Source organism: Gracilinanus agilis, chromosome 6 (genome assembly GCF_016433145.1).
Source record: "Gracilinanus agilis isolate LMUSP501 chromosome 6, AgileGrace, whole genome shotgun sequence".
Classification (NCBI taxonomy): Eukaryota; Metazoa; Chordata; class Mammalia; order Didelphimorphia; family Didelphidae; genus Gracilinanus; species Gracilinanus agilis.
Genome location: NC_058135.1, coordinates 122,241,755 through 122,254,036, shown reverse-complemented (window position 1 = coordinate 122,254,036; position 12,282 = coordinate 122,241,755). Strand labels below are relative to the sequence as shown.

The following is a 12,282-nucleotide window of genomic DNA, read 5'->3' as shown; positions in this document are numbered from 1 at the left end:
CTCAAACTGATTGACTCATTACCACCCCAGAATCCTGGATGGGGAGTGTTACTTCTGACTCTTGTGTAGGGATCTCCAAAATGAGGGGAAGCAAAAGATACTCACTGGATAAGAATGGGGCATAGGACAAGTCATTTATTCCTGTTCACAAAGCAATGATAATTTTAAATTCCATTACAGAATGATTTAGTGAGATTCAATAATTTAGCATATAACCACTAATACCACAAGTGTATTAAAAGCTGATATTCAAACCTCATTGGGTCATGCCAGACTGCTAATATTAGTCAGGTTAAATTTCATCTCCTTGACATCATTTCTGCTGCTAAAATAGTCTAGACTTGGGTTCCTGGTTGAGGCCATTTCTCCAAAGCATAAACTGCTTTTGTTGCCAAGTCTACTTTTCTAGATACCACAAATGTAGCCATTCTGATAGATATTACCCTTGTTGCCAGCCTTTTCTTGCATCTACAGCTACAACCATGGTTGCCACCCACCCCTACCGCTCACAAACCCCCATACCTTTCTGGGTCACAAAGTTGCCTGTTAAAAGAAAGGAAACACTGAAGAGCAACATAGGTAGCCAGAGACTCTGTTACAATCACCAAATTGTAGCACTCCTCGAGGACAGGGATTGTCTTTTTCTTATTTGTATCTCCAGCTCTTAGCGTAGTGCCTGGCAGAGAGTAGGTGCTTAATAAATAATTGTTGACTATTAACTATAGCAAGCATGCTTGGTTAAATCCACACCACTCCAGCTGCCGTGACACTGAGATAACAAAGGGTCTTATTCCTCCTTATTCCTCAATAGAATAATATTTTGCCCCTGAGAGTACTGAAGCCAAGAGGTTGCCAAACAGAAACTTCGTTCTTTTACAATGTTAGAACCCTTGTGTCATCAGTTACTCTGATCTAGCAACCAATTAGAGAACTTCCAGCAGAGAGCCATATATGTCTGGAAGTCTAGTCCCCCCAGTACTTCCATGGGGGTGCCAGGAATGGTGACTGTGCATGCTCCAAGGGGTGATGGTAGGTAGTAAAATGTAAAAAGTGTTACAATTAGTATAAAAAGAGGCATATGTGAATTCAAATCCCAGATCTTCTGTTTCTTATATATGTGACCTTAGAAAAGTTACTTCTTTGTGGGCCCCAGATTCCTCTTATGGGAAATTTTGGGATTAGACCAGATGATATCCAAGGTCTCTACAGAAATATCTGCTGGTTGCAGTCAGAAAAAAGTGGATTAGACTGTCCTTAGAATCAGGGAGCAGCTGGGTAGCTCAGTGGATTGAGAGTCAGGCCTAGAGACAGGAGGTCCTAGGTTCAAATCCGACCTCAGACTCTTCCCAGCTGTGTGACCCTGGGCAAGTCACTTGACCCCCATTGCCCACCCTTTACCACTCTTCCACCTAGGAGCCAATACACAGAAGTTAAGAGTTTTTTTAAAAAAAACAACAACTAAGAATTAAGTTCCATTACATAGATTGTACCAGTAATCAAAGACCCAGCGTTTCTTGATTGCAAAAATCAACCAGATTGTAAACCAGTGATGGGCAACCTTTTGAGCTTGGTGTGTCAAAATTTTGCCCAAAAACCCAGCATAACTGGGGTGGTATCTCACTTCAAGAAAAAAAAAATAATTTCATGAAATTTATAGTTTAAATAACAAAAATGTATAATTATAATATATAACTGTATTTAATAAACCAAAATAGGTAAATTAATATGGGTAGAATTGTCATCTATAGCTCACAGAGTGTCTACACTACACTACAACAAATATTTCATCCTTGGTATGCAGCCCCAAACTTCTCTGTATGTGGCTGCATGCGGCTTCGTGTCATCAAAAATGGCTATGCGTGTCAGTGCTGACACATGTCATAGGTTTGCCATCGCTGTTGTAAACTCTACAAGACAGGGCAGGAGCTGTCTTTTAAATTTTTTTTTATTTTATTTTTTATTTTTAGTGATTAGCACCAGGGTCCAGCACATAGGAAAGGCTTGATAAATGTTTATTTGCAGACTTCTACAAAACTCAACCATGTGGGAGGCCAATAAGACAAACAGAGTCTCAAATAGATGAAAAATCTGAGACTCCTCTTTTGTCCCCTTTTATGATCCACCCCTTTTCTTATTGAAAAACATTATAGCCTCTAGGAAAACTTCTTAGTTCTTAGAAAACCAGCACTTAATGAGTTAACAGCCTTTTTTCACTCAGCAGAGTAAAGCTGCAGCTGTGGGTATATCTCTCTAACTGCTCCAGGTGTCCCAAGGTCACAGAGTGGCAAGCTCAGGCAAAATAACTTTTAGTTAAAGTGAGGCTCATTTTTAACCTTGAGACTTTTTCTCATCCAACATTATCTTCTTGGGAAAATTATTTGTAAAACTATAACTTTATTGTGCTTTGATATGACATAATTTGTGTTTCTGCGCAAATGCAAAGTTTTGGGGGGGGTTCTTTTGTGTGAAATGAGTCTTGAAGTATATATAATAAACTCTATGCTGCAGGAGACAGAGCTGGAAGCATGAGCTAAAAGATCGTCTCCCATATCCCGTTATTTCCTTATCAACTAAGCCGTCCTTATCAGATTAGTGGACATGATAGATAGATCTTGAGACAACCAGAATCTAATTTTCTAGGCATGAAATTTTCAGTGCTTGTGTCTCATATAATCTGTACCTGGGCAGAAGCTGGAATCCTTTTGTTTTCTTCAAGGAAGTCTAAAAATGTCCTACCCTCCTCTCCCCCTCATTCATTCTGCCTGTGTCTAATTTTAAATATATTTTCAAATATCTGTTATTTTTACATCATCTAGATTTCCTCCTTTATTCTTCCATAATTATGTCACACAAAAATATTTTTAAAAAAAGAATAAAAATAACTCGGCCAAATTAATCAATACAGAGTATCCCCAAAGTCTTTGTAAAGTTTAAGCCTTTTTAAACTTTGGGATATCCTGTATATAAAAAATTAACAAAATATGCAGTGCTCCTCTCAGGGATTCCCATTCCTCCAACTCTGCAAAAGAATTTGAGGACATGTCTTCTCATCTCTTTTCTTTGGGGCCATGACTGTTTTGTTTTATAATTTTGCAATCTTAATTTTCTATTGTTTTTTTGGTTTTCCATTTGCATTGTTCTAGTCCTGGTGGATACCATTTTCTCGGCTCTGCTTAATTTTGTACCAGTTCATGCAAGTCTTTCCATGTTACTTTGTATGTATCATCTTTGTTGTTTCTTCTATTGCAGTAATATTCCTTCACACGTATCCAAGTAACACAATTTGTTGAGCCTTTCCTCAACCAATAGGCAGCTTCTTTGATTTAAGTAAATAATGCATAGAAAACATTGAAGCTGGCAGCGAATTGCACCAAAATGATTGGAATGAGGGGGAATAAATAACAATTACAACAGTAAATAAAATTTATATAGTATTTACTATGTACCAGACACTGTTGTTGATGAGTCACTTCTGATTCTTCATGACCCTTGGTTCCATTTGGAACCTTGGCCTTTTTATGCAGGCAAGGGTTAAGTGATTGCCCAGGGTCACACAGATAATGTCTGAAGATAGATTTGAACTCTAGTCTTTCTGATTCCAGATCCAGTGCTCTATTCACTGCTCAGCAAACTCAGCTCTTTATATCGGTGGTTGCTTTTTTGCTAATGATTTTCATGTTGGTGGTTACTTTCCTTTTTTTCTAAATGACTTCATAGATTTGGGCTTTTGTCGTGAGAAATAATGGACCATTTCCTGTTTTTTAGATTCCACCACACTGTGGGTCTTCTTCCAATGTCAATGGTGGACCTGAACTGTACCGTTGCCTGAGCCCTGAAGGTAGGTTGCCGTTCACTAAAAGCTTTTTTTTAAACCCTTAACTTCTGAGTATTGGCTCCTAGGTGGAAGAGTGGTAAGGGTGGGCAATGGGGGTCAAGTAACTTGCCCAGGATCACACAGCTGGGAAGTGTCTGAGGCCGGATTTGAATCTAGGACCTCCTGTCTCTAGGCCTGACTTTCAATCCACTGAGCTACCCAGCTGCCCCAAAGCTTTTTTTTTTTTTAATAAAATACTACTAGAATAAGAGAAATACTTTTGCTGTTGGTAAAAACTTGCTCTAAATTAGGATCTTCTTATGTCATGATAGTGTTTAGTCAAATGAAGGCTACATCTTGTTTATTTCAGCTCAGCAAATATTTGTTTTTCTTTACTGTGTACAAGGCACTGAATGAATAGAAAAAACCATGGACTTGTCCATGAGAAGCCTGGAGTCTATCAGTTTGCTTAAGCATAGTCATTTCATCTACTATGTATGGCTATCAACCTGCTTTTAGAAACTCTCAAGAACCTTCAAAGATGTTATTAAACATCGGTAACTTACCACTCCTGGGCCAAGGACGGTCCCTAGCCAGGATGAAAAAGAGGAGGGTTGGGCGTGGGGCTAGCAACCCCACCCTGTAAAAACTACATCTGCTAAAGAAACTGCAACCTAAAGTAGGGGCAGCTGGGCTAGCTCAGTGGATTGAGAGCCAGGCCTAGAGATGAAAGGTCCTAGGTTCAAATTCGGGCTCAGACACTTCCCAGCTGGGTGACCCTGAGCGACCCATTGCCTACTGGTTGTGGCCCTATGCTCCTAGAATGGAGTCCCAGGATAAAAAAAAAACAAAAAACTGGGATTCTTTATCTGGAGTCCTTTTAAAAAATTTGATAACCATATTTCAATATAATTCATAATTATATTCATAATTCATAATTCAATATAATTGGTTTCCTTTGTAATCCTACATACATTTTCTTACATATATTCCAAAAATGCTAATTTTAGCACAGCTAAATGGCTTTCATTAGGCTGCTGAAAGGGTCTGACACAAAAAAAGTCAAGAACCGTTAGATTAGATCTAAGATATAAATTCTCTGCTTGTCCTTAATAGTTGTGATTTTATACTTTGGTTGGCTTTTTTTCTATCTTACTGTAGTGTCATCCTCCATCCCTGTGCCACAAGGGTTCTACCTTGGGGGAAAAAAGAGATAGTGACTAGACTTGTGATTTCACTGGTTCAAGGAATTCCCTGAGGAGGAAGCTCCTTGAGCCAATGCAAATTAGTACATCTTCTTTAATCTAGAATCTTGAAGATTCTTGAAATTAAGTGATTGGCAGGCTTTTACACAGCTCATCTGTGTCAGAGGCAGGCCTTGAACCCACAATGCCTCAGCTTTGGACCTTTAAAAAAGAAACCTTCTTGTCAAGTAGGCACTTCTGAGTGACATATCTTATTCCTCCCACCTGAATCATCTCTAGCCAACAACTTTGGGAGCAAGGAGGATCTTTCCTCCTCATAGATATACTGCTCCTTCATCTTCAATTCTGTGCTTTCACTCTTCTGAAGACTAAAACCACTGACATTTTGTAGCACAACATGGAGGGGGAAAATGTTGTGATTTATTATTTTTAAAAGAACCTTCTGTTTATAGTTCTACAGTCACTGATGACTAGCCACTTTGTCAAAGTCCTGGCAAAAGCAGATCATTGATCTCTCTCTTTTTTAAGCTGTGTAAATTTTAAACTCTAATGGAAAGCTAGTAGATGCATACTTTGACATTTAAGTTTGCCTGTCCTTCTATACCAGAGATTCTTTTTTTGTCTCATGGACCCCTTTAGCATTACAGTGAAGGCTGTTGAGTTTTTTAAATGCATAAAATAAAATTTATGAGGTTACAAAAAAACCCATTATAATCAAGTACACATATCCAAATATTAAAAAAAACACTCAAAAAACAAGTTCATGTAAAAAAGCAGAGCTCTGTATTTATTCTTTGAAAACCTGCAGAGAAAGTTGCCTATTTTCTAATATTCATATTGCTTTTTTTAGGGTTGAATAAGCCTGAATAAAAACTTATTAGTATAGCTTTAATTAGAATTCCTTTTAATGCCAGGCTAATGACTTAGCTCATTGAGGCTTTGAGAGATTAAGCTGAAATTTGTTAAATTTTCCATTATACAAACGTGACATTGACAGTAAACATTCCATGTGTTAAAAAGGTAAAAATGAGCCAGAGATCTAACAGATCACCAGGCCTGTGGTACTTTTCCCTCCTCCTTCCCCCTTTCTTTAGGTCTAGAAATCTTTACATTGCAACTTTCAATGTGGAAAGCAAGGTGAGTTGCTAACTTTGTTAACTTTAGCATTTGTGTTGTCCTTTTTGCAGGTGTGAATGGAAACAGGTGCTTTGAGTCATCAACCCTTCTTGAGAAATACCGAATTGGCAAGGTCATTGGTGATGGCAATTTTGCTGTGGTGAAGGAATGCATAGATAGGTGAGACTCTAAATAAGATTCTTTGTGATCATTGCCCATTGAGAGATTTGTGAACCCAAGCCTTTGTCTCTATTGTTTTGTTTCTTTTCCAATTAATCAAAGTTTTCCAACAGAACTTTTTAATCCCCCTAAGCTAGAAGTGCTGAATAGTCAGGCCTGCTTTTCAAAAACACCACAACTCAGTAGTGTCCTAGGATGCGAGTTACAAAACAACTTCATCATATGTGAGAGAATTAGAACAGCAAGTGGAAGTGGGAATTGAAGGAATCCCTCTGATGCCATCATATGAATTAATTCTGGATCTTGCTCAGTTCCCTTCCTATGCAGTTATGTGACTAGTCCAATTTCTGTCTTTTGAGAAAACTTTGCTCAATTATGGAGATCATGAGAAAGCTTCATTGCATTATTTGAACCCATCCCTGTCTGGCTGGGAAGCTTACCACCTCTACCTGCTGCTTTGAGACTCTTAACTAAGGACCTAGATCAGTGATGGGCAACCTTTTGAGCTTGGCGTGGCAAAATTCACCAAAAAAACAAGCATAACTTGGGTGGTGTGTCACTTTGAGAAAAAACCATAATTTCATGATATTTATAGTTTAAATGACAAAAATGTATAACTGTAATATATAACTATTTACTAAACCAAAATAGGTAAATTAATGTAGGTAGAATTGTCATCTGTAGTGCACAGAGTGTTTACACTACACTACAGCAAGTGTTTCATCCTCGGCTTGCAGCCCTGTGTCTTTGAAAATGGCTACACATGTCAGTGCTGACATGTGTCATAGGTTTGCCATCACCAACCTAAATGCTGACCAGAAAACCAGTCAGATCCAAAAACTGATGCAAGGAGTTTTCTCATAATCATATGTCTGAAGCAACCCATATCTGAAAACTGAGGTCATACTGGTTGATCAATTATTATTTCCATTTTCCTTTGAATACAGAACCTGGGGAGAGAAGAACACCTGTGTTTCTGATTGCAGGGTATTATACCTGTTCACTCTCCCCCCTCCCATCTTGAAAAATACATCATCTTTTTTCAAATTAGAAATCAGGGTACCTAATTTTGTATCCTGGTTAATTATTTTCCTTGCATTCTTTTTTGATTAATTGTTCTTAATGTATAAAAATCTATTTCCCTCTTTATTCAGGGTCCAATGCCAAGGTGAAGAGGCCTGGTCCCGATTTGTTATGCCACTGGCATGCATTGCTTAATAAATCAGTATGCTCAGAAGTTGGAACCTTTGTTTCCTCGGTTATTTCATCTTTTACCCACACACGTGGCTTTGTATTAGGGATTCAAAGATCAGGAGTCATGGTTTTAAATGGTGATGTGATGGGTATTTTTGTGAACTCTAGGACCCCTGTGACTATAGAAAGCGTGTTTATTTGGCCATGGGCCAGCACCATACCTGCCTTTGATGACTGTAGTCAGGCACAATGATCACAGGAATTTTCATTTCCTGTTGGGGCTTTTGGAAGAGTCTGAACCAATCCCAGTGGTGAATTTTATTGTAGTAAATTGAAACCAACTGGGGGTGGGATGGGAATGGTTCTGGAATAGATTCATTGGATTGATGGTGACCTTCCCAGTCCCGTCTTAATCTTAGGTAACCCAGAAATATAGCGGCAATGAAATTCAAATAGAGAAGGGGTTCTTAAAACCTTCACAGGCTTGCAAAAGGTTCCAGAAGTCAGATGCTTCCTAGGAGCTAATTTTTCTCCCACCCATATACTTTTTGAGGAATGAGAAAGTTACTGCAGGGTTCCAACTTCTGCCAGAATCTCTTATCTCTCAAGTTCAAGAAGGATCAAAGTCATCATAGATTTGGGCTAGAAAGGGATTTTGGAGAACACTTTGATGATATCAGTCCTTTTTCAGAGAAGGAAACCAAGGTCTGGAAAAGGTTTTTACTTACCTACCATCATCTAAGTAGTAAGAGACAGAAGTAGGATTCCAACCCAAGCTCGCTGTATCCAAATCAAGTAGGACTTTTGGCTATTCTGCTCTACTTTTGGATTGAGGGCCTTCCTTTAAGCTAATGAGGGGAGGGAAAAACAGCCCCAAATGTTAAAGTTTAAAAATGTCATCAAGTACCCCCACTCGTTTCCCCCTTATTCTCTTGTGGGTCTGTTGACTTAGGGTCTTACAGGTCTCTGAGGAAGCCTATTTCAATAGTCTAGAGACTTCACTATTAGTTTTTGTTACTACATTGTATAAAAATTCACTGTGGAAATGGTCAAAGAGAAAGGAAAACATATCCCTCTAACATGAAGATTAAAGATCTTTTAAATTCTAATTTGGTTAGACTAGCTCTCTATATACACAGTCTGGCAGCTGCTAACCACATTTGTTTTGGACTCCCTTTAATTCTTGTACAGGATTCAACAAACACTGAGTATGGCTGCTGCTCGAGGGCATCTTCTTACTCTGCGGCAGGGTCATATTTCACTCTTCAGCACCTAAAAGTGATGCCAGCAGTTTGGGTGGGAGTGCTTTCAGATGTTCTAGTTAAGTTGTTCCAGGCTCCATTAGCCATATTCTTCTGTTCATTTTTAAAGGGCCACACTGTGGCCATGGCTGCTGTACTGTCAGGCCCTGGTACAGGCAGTTCAATGGGACTGACAGGGACTGCGCTCAGCTGATATCTTGTGGAAGAGCGCTGTGCCCTGCACCAGCTGTGGCAGATCACCCACCTCTAAATGATTTTCATCAAGATCCTTTATGTTTTGGGGCCACTTTTATCCCTGGCACAGCAAATGCAGTTATCAGTGATGAATTAAGCACAGAGGATATAATTCTATATATTCCCCAGCGGTCAGAGGCAGTGTTTGGTTTACATTTCTCCTGAGATGTTTAAATAAAAATTCTTCCTCCAAGAGAGATGATGTCCTTAATGCGTAGCTATGACAACCTGGAGAAAGCAGCTGCAGTTTGTGAGCTAATGTATTCTAAGTATACTGCAGTGCTCCTTGGTGAATGACTCTCCTGCAGTTTGAGGCTCTTTGTGGGTTGCAAATTGAGCACCTCCATAGCTCTGTGTTCCTTTGCATGCCTGTTCTTTTCACTGGTACAGAACAGTCACTCAGTAAACATTTATTAAGCTCCTACTATATGCCAGAGATTATACTAAAGACCTGGGCATACAAAGAAAAGCAAGACACTTCCTATTCTGCAGGAGCTTGAGTTTCTCCAAACTTTAATGAGATGGTTTTTCATAAACCACATGCCCCCAATTGTCTACTGTCCAGGCTTCTGGGGATGAGCCTCTCTATGTTCTTATTAAGAAGACGCTCAGCTCCCTCTTCTATAGAACTATCACATGACCCAAAGAATATTTTTAAAAGAGGAAAAATCAGCCAAAACTATTTAAATACATCTTAAAAAATCTGAAAATATATGCGATATTCCACTCCAGTGAACATTCCACCTCTGCAAAGGAATGATGGGAGAAATGCCTTCTATAATTACTTTTTCAACAACTTTGATGGCAATGTATTAATTGAATCACTGTTCCTCTCACAATAGTGGTTTATCCCAACATTTTCATTTCTCCCTGAACCTCCTGTGAGGTTCCTTCTTCTCCAACCCTTTTAAGAGAAGACTTTGTCTCATATTTCACTGAAAAAATAAGGGCATTTGCTAAGTTTCTCCTTATTCTCATCTCACAATATTCAGTTGTCTTCTGCCACTATCTTCTTTTCCAGGCTCACACAAACAGTTGGCCATTTTCCTTGCCAGGTGATCCCATTCCATTCCATCTTCTTTTGCAAATTGGATGTTCTACCATCTTTTTAATGAATCTTCAGCCTCTCTTTTTAAGTACCTTCTTCTCCTTGATATTTTTCTTCTCTCTAGTTTTTCAGAGTTCTACCTTCTCTTGGTTTTCTTCCTATTTATCTGACCCCTCCTTAGCTTCCTTTGCTGTATCTTCATCCAGGTCATGTCAACTAACCATAGTGTCTCTTAAAGTTCTGTCTTGGTCCCTCTTTTCATTTGCTTGGTAATCTCATTAACCCCTATAGTTTCAATTAACATCTCTTTGTTGATCATTCCCAGATCTACTTACCTACCATTTACATCTAGATTCAAATTTCCAAACCAGATTGGATGTCCCATAGACACCTGAAACTCAACATGTCCAAAACCAAACTTGCCCCACCACAACCTTCCCTTTCCTTTTACTGTTGAGGGCCCTATCATCCTCCTAGTCACTCAGGCTCTCAATGTAGATGTGATCCTTGAGTTCTGACTCTATTTCCACTCTGTTAATAAGTTCTTTAGATCTTACTTTTGTAGCACCTCCCCAATAACCGTCCTTCTTTTCTCTGACATTCATTCCACCCTGGTACTGGCCCTCCTTACCTCATACCTGGAGTATTGCAGTAGCCTGCTGGTTGGTCTACCTACCTTGGGTCTCTTTCCACTGCAGTCCATCCTCCACTTAGTTGCCAAAATATTCTTCCTAAAGGGCATGTATAAGCAAGTCATCCCCTCCCTCTACCACCATTCAATAAAGTCCAGTGGCTCCCCCTCATCACCAGGATCAAGTGTTAAGTCCATTGGTATATAAGCCCCCTCCAGTTTTCCATTCTTCTTGACTGACTGCTCACCTACCCCAACCCACACACTCTGTCATCCAATGACACTGGCCTTCTGGTTCTTCACAGGAAGTACTCCATCTCCTAGCCAGGTATTTTCATTGGTTGTCACTCATATCTGGAATTCTTGCTTTCCTCATCTTCAGGCTTCCTTAGTTTACTTAAAGTCTCAGCCAATATCCCCATTTTCTACAAGAACATAAGTTCTTCAATTTATCTTGTCTGTGTCTTGTTTGTACATAGTAGTTTATATGTTGTCTCCACCATTAGAGTGGGAGTTCCATGAGAACAGGGACTGTTTATTGACTTTCTTTGTAACCTCAGTTATCAGCACTGTGTCTGGCAATATGTAGGTGCTCAAGAAATACTTGACTGAATGCTAAGAGCCATCATGATCCTGGTAGCTGGTTTGATATGGTGCATATATTTTCCATTTGTCTAACCTGGTTTTCTATGAAAAATGATACACACACAAACACACATTCCCCAACGTTGGTTGGATCTGTGTGCTCTTTGGTTTGGGAACTGCCTCTCATGGTGCATATTAGAACTCTTTCAGTCTTGCTCATCCCTTTCCATTTATGTTCACGTGCTTCTATAAATAATCTATGGAACCTTCCATTTTTGCTGGAGGCTTTTCTCTGGTTCTTTCATATTCTTTGAGTTGAAGTGTACTTCCTGGGCTGTCTTTCTCTTCTCCTTCATTCTCATCATATGTCCTTTTCTGGAAGATACATGTTTCTTTTTTAACTTCTATGCTACATGTCATAAAAATGCAATATATTATTAATTTGAGGATCTACTATGTAGAGAAGATGCCAAATCTTTTCTCTATACAATTGTGTAATTAGGATTTGCTCCCCAGAACTCTAAATCCCAGCTTCCCATGTTCCCTCTCACGTTATGTGCTAACATAGGGAGGATGTAAGTTTTGTATAGCTCCCCTATAAATTTGCTAGGGAGAGATCTTTTATACAAGCCTAGAGCTACAAAACTTAATCTCCAAAACATTAAGTATGTAACATGAGAACAAACATGGGAAGCTGGGATTTCGAGTTCTGGGGAGCAAATCCTAATTATACACAATGTGATACAAGTAGATAATGAAATGGGATTTTATGGTCTGTCTGTTAAATAATAATTATTTTCCCATCTTCTCATAGGTCTACCGGAAAGGAGTTTGCCCTAAAAATTATAGATAAAACCAAGTGCTGTGGAAAGGTAGTGTATACTTAATTGCCTTTGAAAGTAACTGAAGTAATCTTATGAGACAAAATCTTTTAAGTACACCATCTTCTGTAATGAGGTATAGTTTTCCATTAAATGCTCACATATTTTGGGAACTAAGTATGATCTTTAAAA

General features: G+C 38.9%; 1 protein-coding gene across 1 annotated transcript in view; it reads left to right on the top strand.

Moving 5' to 3' along the window:
* DCLK2 (doublecortin like kinase 2) overlaps positions 1-12,282 on the top strand; it is a 216,285-nt gene that overhangs the window by 170,429 nt on the left and 33,574 nt on the right. Inside the window, exons 5-7 of the mRNA XM_044681695.1 lie at positions 3,766-3,838; positions 6,207-6,315; positions 12,084-12,141. Coding sequence (XP_044537630.1) covers positions 3,766-3,838; positions 6,207-6,315; positions 12,084-12,141 — 240 coding nt within the window. The remainder of the gene's footprint in view (positions 1-3,765; positions 3,839-6,206; positions 6,316-12,083; positions 12,142-12,282) is intronic.